Raw genomic sequence first — 16,659 nt, 5'->3', positions numbered from 1 at the left:
CCCGATAAATTTTCGCAGCTCACGCAAATATAACGACGACTATGATAAGGCATGGGAAACAATAACAACAATAGTACGTTGTCATGTGCAGCCAACTGTCAAACTGTATTCCGTCATCTGGTCGCTATAGCTCCATAGAGACGTTGGAATCTTTTGACCCGGCAAATCCCCGTTCATTATTGTTATGTTGCTTCTAATAATTCTAAAGTTTTGAAAAACTAATTGCAAATAACTGTTGCGAAAAGTTTGTAAAAAATTATTCCACAAACACCATAATTATGGTGTAAAACTGGGGCGTTTGATTCACGATTCGCGTAACTCCTGAAGTACCTTTTGTAGACAGCCCCATGCTCTGTTTTTGACTTTCCACATTTCCACAACACGACGGCATTTTCACGCAGTCAGTTTTGTAGAAATAAACCCTCCCGCACGGGCGCTTCTGGTGAAAGATTCTTTCTCGGGTCTTTAATCGATCTTGCAATGGAAAACCTAACTTTAAGTGAGTATTACATCGTTGTATATTACTGTGATGCAAAGTGTCTACATGCAGAGGTTCAATTATGATGTGACCATGCAGATGGCAAAATACTCCCTTCTTTCCAACCGGGACAGACAATGCGGTTTTTTTGCGAATACAGTTCTGATGCAATGCAGTACATTCCATCGATCATCATGTAACCAGATATCGTAATTCACGTTTCAGGCGAGCTGTACACGTCGGAAAAGCAAGGCAATGATGAAACGGGCAAAGGCACCTCGGAGGATCCGTTCAAAACCATCCTCCGTGCGATGAAGCATGCCGGAAAGGAACCGTTCCCGGTCATCTACGTCGATAGCAAGGATGAGAAGTCCCCTGACAAGTACGAGGTAGCCGCAAAATCGCAGCTGAAGAAAATCCAGAAGATATGGGCCCGAGACAACCTTAAGGGTGACAAACAGAAGCGTGAGGAGGAAGAAAAGGCCAAGAACCGCGAGCAGAATCTGGAAGAGGCGAAAAAGATCACCATCCAGGAGGATCCGTCCTGGTCGGTGGCCAAATCGATCAAGATCGCGCACGGTGCGGATAATCGTGGTGTGCGCGTACGGCTTTACGGCTGGGTGCATCGTTTGCGCCGACAGGGTAAGGGACTGATGTTTATCACTCTGCGAGACGGAACCGGGTATCTGCAGTGCGTGCTGACGGATACCCTGTGTCAAACGTACAATGCGCTGGTACTGTCGACGGAATCATCGGTGCAACTGTACGGTACGCTGAAGGAGGTACCGGCCGGCAAAACGGCACCCGGCGGGCACGAGCTGCATGTGGACTACTGGGAACTGATCGGTCTTGCACCGGCCGGTGGAGCCGATGCAATTCTGAACGAAGAAGCGCACCCGGACGTGCAGCTGGACAACCGGCATATTATGATCCGGGGTGAGAACACGTCCAAGATCCTGAAGATGCGCGACGTGGTAATGCAAGCGTTCCGTTCGCATTACTTCGACCGTGGATACACGGAAGTGACGCCACCAACGCTCGTTCAGACACAAGTCGAAGGTGGTGCCACACTGTTCAAACTGGATTATTTCGGGTAAGTTAAGGTTGAAGGCGCGGTAGCAATTCTGAGGTAAATATTAACGGTTCGATTGCATTTGTTGTTCCGCACCCAACCCAGTGAGGAAGCATACCTGACGCAAAGTTCCCAGCTGTACCTGGAGACGTGTCTTCCGGCGCTGGGAGATGTGTTTTGTGTGGCGCAAAGTTATCGTGCCGAGCAGAGCCGCACCCGGCGGCATCTGGCCGAGTACAGCCATATCGAGGGCGAATGTCCGTTCATTTCTTTCGACGATCTGCTCGACCGGCTCGAGGATTTGATTGTGGATGTCGTTGATCGTGTGCTCAAATCACCGTGGGGTTACATGGTTCAAGAACTTAACCCGGGCTTTGTTCCACCGAAACGACCATTCCGACGTATGAATTATGCGGACGCTATCGTATGGCTGAAGGAGAACAACGTCACGAAGGAGGATGGCAGTTTCTACGAGTTCGGGGAAGATATTCCCGAGGCACCGGAACGCAAGATGACGGACACGATCAACGAACCGATCATGTTGTGCCGCTTCCCGGCCGAAATCAAATCGTTCTACATGGCTAAATGTGAGGATGATCCGCGCCTGACCGAGAGCGTTGATGTGCTGCTGCCGAATGTGGGCGAAATCGTTGGTGGATCGATGAGGTCCTGCAAGTATGACGAACTGCTGGATGGCTACAAACGCGAGGGGATCGACCCGAAACCGTACTACTGGTACGTGGATCAGCGTGTGTACGGTACGCAACCACACGGTGGATATGGTTTGGGATTGGAACGATTCCTCTGCTGGCTACTGAACCGTTACCACATTCGTGAAGTCTGTCTGTACCCACGGTTCCTGGAACGTTGCAAACCATAAGCCCGATGGTTCGCGGGTCGCTTTCGCCGGTTCTGCATTTCGCCTATGCATTGATTGCTTCAAAAGTTCTCAAACATTAAGTAATAAAGACAACCGTTAACACCGCAACCGTGGTCAACCAACTTCGTGGAGCAAAGTGTTGAATATCATAAAAATACACATGAAAACGAGTTTTAAAAAGCTAAAATAAGATATTTACCTCATACATTCCATTGTTCTGTGGAGAAGCCGTACTTTGCTTGCTTCTGGATTAGCCCAAACCAGAAGTCGTTTGTTTCGGACGGGATGTTCATGTCGGCCTACTAAGTTATTTCTGCAATTACATTTCCTACCTACTACCAAGGACCACTAGAGATGGAAGTGATTCCAGATTTCTTGGGATATTCGGTCTAACAATAAGACACGACAGATTTCCTTCCCTATATCCGAAATATCAACATTTTTCAAGGTCATCTTTCAACAAAAAATCAACTATACCGGTGTGGCACATTTGACAGTTCGGTGTATTCCGCTGGTTGGTTTGGGCCTACTACACGCCATTCGGTGTGTAAATATAAACAGTGCGCCAGCTCACTTTGTATCGCGAATCAGCGTAGTGCGAATTTAAACTTTTACCTGTATTATATACACTCGACAAATTACCTTGCCGGTAGCGTGTTACACGCAGAGGTCAAAAGAACGTGTGCGTCTCCCTCCTATTTCCACGTAAACCACGTGAAGTGGTCTTGCACGTTTGTAGTCAATAGTCGCAGCAACAATGCCCAACGATGATGACGTAAGTAGGCGAGTGTTTTCGTCGAGATTTCGATTTTGGTGGCTGGAATACGGTTGCCTGGAGAACGGTTTGCCAAAATCCAAACATCGTTCCCCTTGTGATACGTATTTGTGTTGGACGATGGCCAGAAAGTGGTTCAAAACTTTGTTTTTACAGTTGCCGGACGGTGGTGTTTTGAAAGGTCAACAGTGGATACCAACCAGTCTAATCGACGGTCACGGATTAGACAATGGATTGGCGATCGTTCTGCTGAATAGACCGATTCTGTTGGAAAAACATTACTTCACGACACTGTGGAATGGTGGTAAGTGTCCACACGGCATGTGCAGTAGGAAGATTCTATCATTCCTTTCAATTCCTTTTGCAGCAAAGGTGCGAGTCGCGGTCGACGGTGGCACGAACCGTTGGGTTGACTATGTGAAGGGCAACATTAACGGTGAACAACTGCTAAAACCTCCCGATCTCGTGACGGGTGATTTCGATTCGTGCAATCAGGAGGCCATGCAGTACGTCGAACAGCTAAAGTGTACGGTACGAACCTGCATGGGTAATTGGAGAAGTAGCGCTATCGGAGAATCGCTAACGGGGCGACCCTTCTTCTCCCTTCGTTGCATGTGGTTGTTCCTCTAGAAGGGTATTTTGTGTCTCACCCAACAGATTGTCCACACACCCGATCAAAATGCGACCGATTTTACCAAATCTCTGAAGGTGCTCAAAACCCAAGGTTACGAAAAGAATATAACGCGCGTACTGGCCCTGTGTGAATCATCCGGCCGGCTCGACCAGATAATGGCCAACATCAACACGCTCTTCCTGGCACAATCCATCCTACCCGGCGTGGATGTGTTTCTACGGTCGAGTAATTCACTGTCCTGGCTGCTACGACCCGGCGAGCACAACATCGACATTCCGCAGCGTCTCGTAAGCGAACGGATCTGGTGTTCGCTTGTGCCGATCGGTCAGGGCTGCGTGTGCACGACCGAGGGACTGAAGTGGAATCTGGACGGCAGTAGGTCGCTACAGTTTGGCAGTATTGTCAGTACCTCTAATACGTACGCGATGAACCGTGTACGTATTACGACCGATGGACCGTTGCTATGGTCGATGGGAACGACACCGAAAGATATGTGATAACGGGTTGCATCGTCGTGTAATGCAGCATTATTGTTGAATTTGGTTGAAAACTGAAGACATAAGCCCAGGATCGCCGTCGTCCTCCTGTTGGTGGTTAGGTTTATTAGACCAACCTTCCAGGACGTTAAACATGACAACAGGCGGAAATTAAAAAAGAGTAGCGAGATAGGTTCGTAGAAGTTTGCATTTTGGAAGGCGCTACAAATCGTTTTTTTCATATGTTCCTTGGCTTCACATACAGGCATCTGCTACTTGTTCTGCAAGAACGGTCAAGTTCCGTGTAGTAATTAAAGCACTGTATATTGTTGATTGAACTTAGCAATGTGATATAACTGCCACTCAATTATAATTTTATCACATTGCTTGAATTTAACGATCGGCAGGAAGTGAAATAAATTCGATTTTAACTGTTAGCAGAAATCGAGAACAGTACAACGAAATTATAACAGTACTTACTTAATTTAAGTGCTGCAGGAGTCCTCTAAATTGCTCACGTTGTCTGGCGGCAGCACCAACGCCTTCACTTCATCTTCAGTTTATCAGATTCTTTCTTCACGATAGATGTGTGCTGATTGGATTGAAGATTCCTTAGGCCTTAGAAAGAACGAGGGGGATTTCTCGTTAATGTACTACTTGTACGAGTTAAATATAACATTTATTTACCCAAACATAATCTCAACATAATGGCTAACAAAATCCATGTATAAATCTAGCTGTGCCCGAAGGACGTGGACACCGCTCAGCATACGACGATACGGATAAAGAGCAGTACAATAGATGTTTATATCACATATCTTCTCTCTACTAGCTCATGAACAAATGGGTCCATTAAGCCGGTGTCGAGGGTGATCGGGCAGAGTGGGTTCCTCCATTGGCGTCACCGTATCGAGACGCTCCGTTTCCTGGCTGGTTCGTTGAATGTCCTGGCAAAGCGGTAACTCTTCACCGCACGGTTCATTGTCATGTGGACGTGGTTTGTTACTGCAGTCTGCGTCCGATCTGGCGTTCGAATTGGAATCCACACACTAAATCGATCGATTTTGTATCGGAACCCGCTGGAACGGTTTGCAGCATGTAACTGGACACAACTGCCACGGGCCAACCCACCAGGATCATCATTGCAGTCGCGAACGATCGGTTCGTGTCGTTTGCCAAACGCGTGTCGGAGGCACAGTTCCTCCTTGGTTACACCCTTGCCAAGATGGTAGCAGATTGACTCGCCTCCACCACATGTTGCGGAGCAAACGGACCAGTCTGTTAACTTCCAGTAACAGTAAGTGGATTGATTTTTGCTGTTTTGTGAAGGTAGTGTAGCGATGGTTATTGTAGCGATGGTTAGCGCATATGGTTATTCTTCTCTTTGATGACAATCTTTGTTGGGGGACAATTAATCACCGTTAGTGTTTAGTGTCCAGCTTACAAGAGCTAGAGGAGCGCACGGTCTCTCTCAGTCGTCATTGCATATTATTTGTAAGCGCTTTTCCTTTCGTCGAAGTCTCTCCGCGCATGCGATCGGAGCCACCAAAAAGCGACCAGTTTTGTGATTTCTGACACCAAGAGAGCATCCACGAAAGGAGATAACATCAATCCGATTCGCACAAGGATCCGCCATGTTTGTACATAACATATTGATATCGCATACTCACGTTATCATTCGCTTTGATGGTATTGATCGATCATCAGAATGAGAGATCTTCTACCATTGGCTATTAGTTACACATAATATCAAACACGAGAGAGCGATCGATAGAGTAAATAGCTCGCCTACTGTGGCGAGAATCCTCCGTCTCGTTTCATCCATCCAGTTCCTACAGTGCGTCTCACAACTGTACAGCAGGTAAGTTTTTTAATTATTAGGAGTACGAAACATGGAGTGCCACTATTTCCGAAGACATTATGTATTGTTTATTGTTCGGTTATTTCGCAATAATTATATCTCTTGTCGTCATGGAATGTCCGGGGGTTTAGAAGGATCCCATACATACATATTTTCCATAAATATTCCACATGGTTATTTCCATAAAAATTAACTTGGGTAGAGTCATGGTACGCACTGTGCTGTTTGGACGAACGGAAAGAGATGGAAGATCAGTCGACGGATCAAGGGCTATGATCACTAGAGGGAAGGGTGCAGCTATATGAAATGCTACCACGTGGTACGGAAATTTGTGCTACCTCTTCGTTGATCATGCTCTCTTGGTGTTGGAAACCAAAGATTCCATCGTTTCTGAAGCGTTTTCGACGGACGGAACGGCGCAAAATACGAAAGAGATGCAGGATCCGTTTTGCCTTTTCCCCCTTCACTCTAATGCGTTTGATAGGAATGTGAGAGGAATGTTCTTTTATAAACCTTAAAATTCTCACATTCCGGTCACCAAAAAAATTGAATTTATGGGTATTTATGGGTATGTGCCTTGTCTTGTTATCACTTACAACTATGAAAGTAAATAAACGAAAACATGGTTTGTTGCTGCATGCAATTCAGTGCCCGAGCCAATCTTCCTATCCAAATTGCTGAGCACACTTGGATTGGTGGGTAACATTGCCAACCGCTTTGCTGCGTGTACGACGTGTTTACCGGATGCTGTGCGCAGTGTCACTACGCGAACTGTTCCGTCCTTGCCAGGATGAGCCGAAATTATACGCCCCATTGCCCACAAGGTAGGATGCATGTTGTCTTCTTTGACGATCACCAGTTGGTTTTCTTTCAAGGATACTGATCGACCATTGCAATAGTTGGCTCGCGCTTGCAATTACTGTAAGCAAGTGAACCATGACTCCACTCCTTTCATGCTTTCAGCCCGAATTTAGCAGCAAACACCACACCGTTCGTGTGAAGACCGGCTCCGCTACCATCATGCCACCGGGTCGCTTCCTGCCACTTAGCAATGTGACATAACTGCCACTCAATTTTAATTTTAACACATTGCTTGAATTTAACGATCGGCAGGAAGTTAAATAAATTCCATTCTAACTGTTAGCAGAAATCGAAAACAATACAACGAAATTATAACAGTACTTACTTAATTTACGACGAGTGCTGCAGGAGTCCTTTAAATTGCTCACGTTGTCTATACTGGTCTTTCTGGCGGCAGCACCAACGCCTTCACTTCGTCTAAATTGGGCATACCATGAATCCCCTTTACATGTGGGCAATATAAAAATAATTTACGGGGTGGGTTATCCTTATCTGAACATTTTCCTCTCGAACGTGATTAACAGAATTTCCCTAGTGTTGGACTTCAATATGAGTTCTAAATAATCAGGTTATGAGATTCTTTCTTCGCGATAGATGTGTGCTGATTGGTGAAGATTCCTTAGGCCTTAGAAAGAACGAAGAGGATTTCTCGTTAATATACAACTTGTACGAGTTAAATATAACATTTATTTACACAAACATAATCTCAACATAAAGGCTAACAAAATCCGAGTATAAATCTAGTATCCGCCAGGCATTGGAAGCAGCCCAAAACCTCCGCCACCACCCTTTGGAGGCGGACGGGAATTAGTTTTGCCTCCGCGTTTGGTCGATGCTGCTGCTCCTGTCCGTTTCGCGCCTCGTCCACTGGTGCTCGCCCCCGTTGCCGCTCCTCCTCGTCTGCTCGTAGCAGCAGTCCCTCCCTTTCGGCGTGTGGTTGTTTTCCGGAACTTTTTCGCCTTTGCTCCTCCCGCACCCCAGCTGCTTCGCCGTTTGTAGCCTCCTCTGCCACCCGTACTACCGCTCTGGGATGCTGTCCTTGCCAGCATGCCCCAGTCGGTACCATCGTCATCGCCCACCGCACTACTACCGTCGCTATCGTCCGATCCGACGGCTACCGCTTCCTCCTGGTCCTGCGTGTCCATCATCAACATCAGCTTCTCGGCGGCATAGTTTTGCGTTATTTCGAGCAAATGTTTGCCATACTTTTCAAAGTTAGCCTTGGTAACGTGCGGCAGCGTTAGCATTTCGCCGGACGATTCGGGCAACTTTTCCGACATCGCCTTCAGTGCCTGGATGTTCATGATCGATGCCAGCGTTGCGTTCTTTTGCATTGCAATCGAGCGACAAATTTCCAGCAGATCGTTGTAGCACCGGTTCTGCAGATCCTTCAACTGCAGGCTGAGCTGGGTCGATTCCTGTGCCGATGCGACCGGTACATCCGGCTTCGGTAGCTTGCCACGGTTTGTCAGCTTTTCCTTGATCGAGAATTCGATGCGGACACGCCGGTTTACGAGCGTTTCAATTTTGCTTCCCAAACGCAGGTAGGCCTGCGGTATGTCATTGCTAAAGATGAGATCTTCCTTCAGATACTCATCGATGACGAGCTTGCGTAACAGCCGCTGTATGTCACACCGGTCCCAATTCTTTAGCTTGCCGTGGTAAGCCGTGCGGTTGTGGCCGTTTTCGAGCACCTTCTTATTTTCGCTTCCCTTCAACACTTCAACCAAATGCAGCAGGGTGAACCGGTTGCGGCCACCGCAAAGATCACGGACCGCTTTCGCTATCATGATACAGTCTTCGGTTGCATTGAGCGTTTTGTAGTTGCCCTGCATCAGACAGTTGTCGCATGCGGTCGTCCGATTCGAAAGGCACTGTTCACTGGTGAAGTATTCGGCAAAGTATTCGAGCTGCTGCGTCCGCCGACAGTCGGTCACGTTTTCGCAATAGTTTACCATCCGGAAAAGATTGTTCATATGGATCTGTTTCGCTTCGAGCGAAATGGACGTATCATCTGGGCAAAATTTAAAAAAAAAGAATGTTCAGTATAACATTCTGCTAAAATTAAAAGGCAATAGTACACCACCCATACTTACTGTCCATCATTTTCCGATAGCGCAGCATGTCCGAGTAGTTGTAGTACAAAATGCAGGTAGCAATTTCACCGTCCCGTCCGGCCCGGCCCGACTCCTGGTAATATCCCTCGATGGACTTGGGCATACAGTAATGCAGCACGTACCGTACGTCCGGCTTATCGATACCCATACCGAACGCGATCGTGGCGCACACCACCTTTATACGATCGCCGATCCACTCCTTCTGGTTCGTTTCCCGCACACTATCGGACAACCCAGCGTGATAGCTTTTCGCCTTGATGCCTGCCCGCCGGAATTCGTCCGCCAGCTGGTCACACTCCTTCTTCGACAGGCAGTACACGATACCGGTGTCGCGCGGAAACCGCTTCCGTATCAACTCGATCATTTCCGTTTTCGTGGAGACACCCTTCTTCGGCAGTACCAGGTATTTAAGGTTAGGGCGATTAAAGCTACACAAAAACCAGCGCGTATCGCGGGCCAACTTGAGCTGGGTCAGAATGTCCATCCGTACGCGCGGGTTTGCCGTGGCCGTCAGGGCGATGATCGGCACGGTGGGAAACTGTTCCCGCAGGACGGAAAGTTTTTTGTAGTCGGGTCGAAAATCGTGACCCCAGGCAGACACACAGTGAGCCTCATCGATCACAATCCGGCCGAGCAGTCCGCGCCGATTGAGCGCAGTGAGCAGGTTCTGAAATTTGGCCGAGGAACTTATTTTCTCCGGTGTCACGTAAAGCAGCTTCAGCTCCGGACAGCTGCTGTACAGATCGTCATAGATGCGCTGCACGTCCTCAACTTTCGCCTCCCCGGAGAGATGGCCGGCCGCGATGTCGAGTGAGTTCAGCTTCTGCACCTGATCGAGTATGAGCGACTTCAGCGGGCTGACCACGATCGTGAGACCGACGGTCAGAATTGCTGGCAGCTGGTAGCACAGCGACTTTCCGCCACCGGTCGGCATCAGCACAAAACAGTCGATGCCGAGCAGTGTGGCGTTGATTACCTGCAGCTGGTTCGGTCGGAACGTTCGCAAACCGAACGTTTCCTTGAACGCGACCTGCAAGCGCGACGAGTGCGGATAAGCCATACCGTCGAACTCGCCCGTTATGCCATCGTTTCGTATACCCTCGTGAAACCGACCGATGTCCGTGCTGGGAGCCAGCATGCCCGACGATGAAGACCCGGAGCTGGGTAGCGGGTTCGTGGTGGGTGGCGCTGTCAATTCTTCCAACGAATCATCGTACATCGATGGATCGTACACCTGCCATCCATCGTCATCGAGCTGCGTGTTGATGTTCTCAATAAACTGCGTATTGCGCGCTGGGACAGCGGGAGGATTCGGTTCTACCGGGAACGTTATTCGTGGAGGATCGGACCGTCGTAATGAACTGTCCGGAGTGATCAGATTGACGGTGCTAAGATTCGTCTGGAACGATCGTCCTTGATCTTTAAGTTCTTCCTCCCGGATGCTGTTCAGAATGTCTTCGTCATCCACCAGATCATCTTCCTCCGGGAAGTCGTTTGTTGAAACCGATTTGCCCTTTTCCTCGATGATCTTCTTGGTCAGATCAGTACTCGGCGTAGCGTCCAGTTTGTTCAGCAGCGTGCTGGCGATTGGCCTTTTGAACACAAATGTGGGTCCACTGCTGGCAGCTTTTGTAACTCCAATCGCTCCCTGGGATGTATCAGTCGGTTTGAATGAACTGTTGGCTGTTTCTTCCAATTTCTTCGATCCAAATTCCTTCTCGAGCTCTCCAAACCTCGATGGTGCCGGCGTTAGACTATTTTTACGAGTTGCTTCCGGTAGAGGCAGTGTGCTTTCAATAACATCCGTACAATCAATCGAGTTTTGATCCTCAAACGGTAGCTCGTACACGATCGGAACTGCCGTAACAGGCGTACTTGTTTTCGTTCTCGCTAACGAGTCTTGTGAGGCAGTGGAATTATTCAACGTTTTCGTTTGGGACAATCGTTGCTTGCTCGACAGTACTCGATCGTAAACGTTTATCTTACCTCGCACCGTATCGATGGTTGATTTTAACCGTTCATAGCCAGCAACGTTAAAGCTTTTATCAATACGCCGGAAGCTTTCACTCGGGACCTTTGCGAACAGTTCGTAAAAGTGGTTCAGCAATCCTAGCTGTGATTTCTCGAGAAACTGTACATTCTTTCGAATGTCACGTTCTTGTGATGTTTTTGCATTGAAACTCGCACTGCTTGTAATCTCATCCAGATAGGTGTTTAACGCTGGTTCGAAGCGAATGCACCCCCGTCCTTTATCCGGACTGAGCAACCGTTCCAGTGGGGAGGAAGTGTCCTTGTTTGGCTTTACCGGTATCATATTCGCTTTGCCACCGGCATGTTCCGGCACCATACCTATTGGAGTTGAGGTAGACTGTGCGGGTTTCTTGCATTCGAAGTCGTCATCACAGTCCACCGAGTCCTCATCGTTTACACTGAATACATTGTGTTTATTAAACTCGAACGATACGCGTCCCGTTTTTGGTTGCTTGTACTCAAACTTGGGCGCGGACTTAACCGGACTATTGGTCTCGGCCAGCTTGTGCAGATTCGCTTCCAGCTTCCTCGTCGCCTCCACATAACGCTTGTCGGTCGCGAGGTTCAGCTCCAGTGGATCGTAATTGATTGGTTTCAACGTAGTACTGCTCTTTTCCACCATAAAATCAAACTCATCGTAACCGACCGCGTCCGGCGCTTTCTGTTGCGATTCTATGTGCTCCTTGAATATGTTTCGTGGTGGATGTCGTCTTACTACCTCTTCCCGTAATGATTTCTGGGGCGTTATGTTCGAATCCTCCGAATCGCTGTTCACCAGATTGACGACTGTGGTGGCTTTTTTCTGCAAACAGAGCAAAGCGAAAAACGAGGTCATTCGGAATGCATTGCATCAAGTGCGGCCATCGTACGCCAACTTACAACCATGGGAACTTTTGGTTTAAAAATGCTTGGTGAGTATGTAATCTTCAATTGTTCGCAGGATGTTGTGGAACTTATTTGCAGCTCTGTCTCGGTAGGTGTGCTACAGCGAACGTATTGCCACGGAAAATATTAAGAACACATCGTTAACAACAACAAAACATACGCCGGCTCTTACCGCACTAACAAACAAAAACATTACCTTGATTCTTCACTGTTTGCTGGTTTGTCCTTTTTGGAGATGAAACTTTTTAAACTCATCTGTTTCATCGGTTCCCCACGGTTTGACGATGGTATGGGTTTTCTAGACATTTTGCACGTTTCTGTTCAAACTTTATTCACATTTTTTCATCTAATTCCCGTTGTACTGCGAGCGCTGCATTGTTTACTGTAGCGCGCGCGCCTCTGTTGCAAATTCGTTTGGATTGTTTGACAGCTTTCAAACATGCCAAGGTAGATGCGGTCGGTATAATTATTGCAGTTTTTCTACAATTTCAGAACTATGAAATTTATGAACTTTATAACATTTTATATCCTACGTATTCACTTTTTTACGTTTTCAAACGTTTTTCCTAAATTAATTGGCAAATGACTGTACGTTGAGGTTTTGTATTTTACTTCCATCAGGGTTGTCAAACGTGCATGTCAGTTTCGTTGTTTTGTTTTGACAATACGCAAACAGGTGGGTGTTTTCACTTGTTCACGGAAATGTTCTTGCTTCAAAACATTGGGATTCCCCCACGGGAATATCCAACCAGTACAGTTTCGTGGGTGAAACGCACAAAGTTACACCATGACAACGCCTTACGGGCGGCAAGCAATGGGCGAAAGCGTTACAGGGAGTGGTGCCAACCTATCGAACTTTAACTACATCTACGACATTCCACGGATGGAGAAAAAACGGCTTGCTGCGCTGCTCGAGATCAACGACAAGTGGTACGAGCTGGGACTGAAACAGATGGGATACAGTAGCGCCGATCTGGATGTAGGTATTCGGAACCAACAGAGCATACAAATGTTTACTATTTGCCTCATTTGATCCTCACATCCCCCACACATTCGTAGGGTACGCAACGGTGCTGTCAACGAAACAATCGATCACCAGCGGAAGATTTGCTTGATAAATGGGGCAATTACAACCACACGATCACGGAACTGTTTGTAGTGCTTTCGCGCGAGAAACTATACAGCTGCATGGAAATCATCAAACGCTACGTTCACCCGCGATACCATGTGATGATAAAGCAACAGCCCCGAGGTGATGGGCGACTTTCACCTGCCAATGATATGGGTACATTTTCGGGTGCGGATGTAAAAACCGAACCGAAACTACCAAACGTCCACTGCGGCCCAGAAGCAAAGGAGGTGAACGATGGAGCTAACAAGAAAGCGAACGGTAATCCGGTCTCGCCGAAAGCTCCCCATGGAAAGGCCGCCAAGAATGAAAGCAATCCGTTAAATTCGAAAGAAAATTCCCCGTTCGCTAATGAACTGGCGGATCTGTCCAGTTTAATACCGAAAATCAGCTACGATGAGCTGACGGCTGCTACAGAAAACTGGAGCGAACGCAACATTCTCGGCAAGGGTGGCTTCGGAACGGTGTACCGAGGGTTCTTCAAACACACGTACATGGCAATCAAAAAAATCGACTGCAGCAAGGTTAAAACGAGCGAGGCGGAGCGTATTCAGCTGCAGCAAAGTTTTAACGAGCTGCGTTTCCTTAATTCCTGTCGTCATGACAACATTGTGCCGCTTTTTGGATACAGTTTGGACAGTAGGTTTAGCAATGATCTGATGCCAAAACAGCAAGAGTAACTTTTGGACTCCCTTTTGCAGAGGAACCCTGCTTGGTGTACCAGTTTATGCAGGGTGGTTCTTTGGACAAAAGTTTATTTGCACGTCGCCCTGCACCTACATTGACGTGGAAGGACCGAATGAACATCGCGCTAGGAACCGCAAAGTAAGTAGGAAAGAGGAGTTTCATTCTGGTGGTGGTTGCGGTGGTCTAGCGGGAAATTGACTTTTCTCCCTGTCTTGTTAAACCAAAACAAAAAAATACAGAGGGCTCCAGTACCTTCACACCTTTGCCGAGAAACCGTTCATACACGGTGACATCAAACCGGGCAATATACTGTTGAACGAATACAAGCAACCACGCATCGGTGACTTTGGTTTGACGCGCGAAGGAGCGCTGCAAGATTCGGCTATCGTTGTGACGTACCTGTACGGTACCAGGCCCTACATCCCGCCGGAGTTTCTCAGACACCGGGAGCTAACCACCAAGGTGGACACGTACAGCTTCGGGGTCGTGTTGTGCGAGATCGGGACCGGTTTGCGGGCGTGGGACGAGCGGCGAACGGATAAACATCTGAAGGAGTACATTACCCGGGCAGTGCAAGAAAATATGGACGTTACACAGCTGATGGACAAATCGATACCGATTGATTCGGCTACGGATAATTTGTTTTGCTTGCAAATACTCAGGGTGGGCCATCTGTGCACGAACGATGATCCGCGACAGCGGCCAGACATGGTGACGGTGATGTTGCATCTGAATAGCGCATTAGGGAGGGTTTGATCATTCGACAAGACACATAGACGAAAACATAGTTTTCACCCTAAAGCTACTCAGAAAGCTACGATACAGCAACGATTCCACCATAGAAAAAGCTCAAAAAAGCTCCCTATCTCTCACTTGTTCCACTTTAACTTGAAAAGCAGTGGAGGATCAATCTCCTTGGAGGCCCAGGGCGGAATTATAAATGGGGCCTCTAATTTTAAAAACGATGAATTGGGAGGCGCATTGAGGCCCTTGAAATGAGGCAAAGCTAAAGGCGCAGTAAGAAGGGGCCCCTGAACTCACTTTAAATCATCCAAATTTCGCCAGAGGCCTCTTGTGGTACCCTTCGGGGCCCCCTCTAGCATAAGGAAACTGGGCCTATGTATACAACTACTACACACAATTTTTGGGGCCCCCAACACGGCGAGGCCCTAGGCGACCCACCGTTGATGCCTTTTCTCAACTCAATCACGAATCCGAAGATCGAACTATTAAATAAACTTTTAATAAACACACAAAAACACTGTCCACAAAATACTTCATATAAACACGTAAGTACGTAAAAGCGTTTAGAAGAAAGCATCTCCACCAGCAGATGCTGATTGCAAGCGGTTTTATACTAAGTATATAATTTGCATGAATATACCGACGAGCTGAGCTGTGTCGGTGCCCGAAGGACGTGGACACCGCTCAGCATATGAGGATACGGATAAAGAGCAGTACAATAGATGTTAATATCACATATCACAACATATCACATATATCAGCAGATTGACTCGCGGTACTGTTTGCCTCCCACATTCCCACATTCCCACTTGGTTATTCTTCTCCTTGATGACAATCTTTGTTGGGGGACAACAGAGAGCAAAATGGAAAGAATTAATCACCGTTAGTGTTTAGTGTCCAGCTTACAAGAGCTAGAGGAGCGCACGGTCTCTCCTAGTCGTCATTGCATATTATTTGTAAGCGCTTTTCCTTTCGTCGAAGTCTCTCCGCGCATGCGATCGGAGCCACCAAAAAGCGACCGGTTTTGTGATTTCTGACACCAAGAGAGCATCCACGAAAGGAGATAACATCAATCCGATCCGCACAAGGATCCGCCATGTTTGTACATAACATATTGATATCGCATACTCACGTGATCATTCGCTTTGATGGTATTGATCAATCATCAGAATGAGAGATCTTCTACCATTGGCTATTAGTTACACATAATATCAAACACGAGAGAGCGATCGATAGAGTAAATAGCTCAGGTGCTGTGGCGAGAATCCTCCGTCTCGTTTCATCCATCCAGTTCCTACAGTGCGTCTCACAACTGTACAGCAGGTAAGTTTTTTAATTATTAGGAGTACGAAACATGGAGTGCCACTATTTCCGAAGACATTATGTATTGTTTATTGTTCGGATATTTTGCAATATTTATATCTGTTGTCGTCAAGGAATGTCCGGAGGTTTAGAAGAATCCCATACATAAATATATTCCATAAATATTCCACATGGTTATTTCCATAAACATAAACTTGGGTACAGTTGTAGTACGCACTGTACCGTTTGGACGAACGGAAAGAGAGGAAAGATCAGTCGACGGATCAAGCGCTATGATCACTAGAGGGAAGGGTACAGCTATATGAAATGCTACCACGTGGTACGTAACTTTGTGCTACCTCTTCGTTGATCATGCTCTCTTGGTGTTGGAAACCAAAAATTCCATCGTTTCTGAGCGTTTTCGACGGACGGATCGGCGCAAAATACGAAAGAGATGCAGGAACCGTTTTGCCTTTTCCCCCTTCACTCTAATGCGTTTGTTAGGAATGTCACACCGCCAGGCAGACGTGATTAATGCCATTATGCGAGAAAAATTATTAGTTTTGTTTATTTTAATGGACAATAAATTAATTGTAAGAAGCTTTTTTTATAATAAAATCGTTTCAGATGGTGCAATAAGTGTTAACACGCGAACACAAAAGGTATATGTTTTTAAAATAGTGTTTTTTTGTTTTGTTTTATTTTGTCTGTTTTGTTTCCAATAATT

General features: G+C 47.0%; 4 protein-coding genes across 5 annotated transcripts; 3 read left to right on the top strand and 1 right to left on the bottom strand.

The window, feature by feature from the left end:
* The first annotated feature begins 375 nt into the window (after positions 1-375).
* On the top strand, positions 376-2,582 carry LOC128310187 (asparagine--tRNA ligase, cytoplasmic). Its single transcript, XM_053046762.1, has 3 exons — positions 376-499; positions 704-1,571; positions 1,656-2,582. Exons 1-3 carry the CDS (start codon positions 481-483, stop codon positions 2,428-2,430), a joined length of 1,662 nt encoding a protein of 553 aa, XP_052902722.1. The 5' UTR covers positions 376-480; the 3' UTR covers positions 2,431-2,582.
* Positions 2,583-2,986: 404 nt separating this feature from the next.
* On the top strand, positions 2,987-4,946 carry LOC128297230 (thiamin pyrophosphokinase 1). Of its 2 annotated transcripts, none has more exons than XM_053032839.1 (4): positions 2,987-3,205; positions 3,362-3,509; positions 3,573-3,736; positions 3,863-4,946. In XM_053032839.1, the coding sequence occupies exons 1-4, from the start codon at positions 3,188-3,190 to the stop codon at positions 4,334-4,336; spliced, it is 804 nt and encodes a 267-aa protein (XP_052888799.1). In that variant the 5' UTR covers positions 2,987-3,187; the 3' UTR covers positions 4,337-4,946. The 2 variants fall into 2 exon arrangements, with proteins under 2 accessions (XP_052888799.1, XP_052888798.1); XM_053032838.1 differs by having other exon boundaries at positions 3,836-4,946.
* A 2,754-nt stretch (positions 4,947-7,700) lies between these two features.
* Positions 7,701-12,401, bottom strand: LOC128309756 (recQ-like DNA helicase Blm). Its single transcript, XM_053046221.1, has 4 exons — positions 12,267-12,401; positions 12,065-12,167; positions 9,134-11,987; positions 7,701-9,051 (listed from the first exon to the last, which is right to left on the bottom strand). The coding sequence occupies exons 1-4, from the start codon at positions 12,374-12,376 to the stop codon at positions 7,778-7,780; spliced, it is 4,341 nt and encodes a 1,446-aa protein (XP_052902181.1). The 5' UTR covers positions 12,377-12,401; the 3' UTR covers positions 7,701-7,777.
* A 407-nt stretch (positions 12,402-12,808) lies between these two features.
* Positions 12,809-14,683, top strand: LOC128297212 (serine/threonine-protein kinase pelle). The gene is made up of 4 exons (XM_053032814.1): positions 12,809-13,049; positions 13,130-13,838; positions 13,901-14,024; positions 14,126-14,683. Exons 1-4 carry the CDS (start codon positions 12,858-12,860, stop codon positions 14,640-14,642), a joined length of 1,542 nt encoding a protein of 513 aa, XP_052888774.1. The 5' UTR covers positions 12,809-12,857; the 3' UTR covers positions 14,643-14,683.
* The last annotated feature ends 1,976 nt before the right edge of the window (positions 14,684-16,659 follow it).

The sequence above is a fragment of the Anopheles moucheti genome, chromosome 2, assembly GCF_943734755.1.
Source record: "Anopheles moucheti chromosome 2, idAnoMoucSN_F20_07, whole genome shotgun sequence".
Classification (NCBI taxonomy): domain Eukaryota; kingdom Metazoa; phylum Arthropoda; class Insecta; order Diptera; family Culicidae; genus Anopheles; species Anopheles moucheti.
The sequence above is the reverse complement of the archived record's forward strand: the minus strand, read 5'-3'. Positions and strand labels throughout refer to the sequence as shown.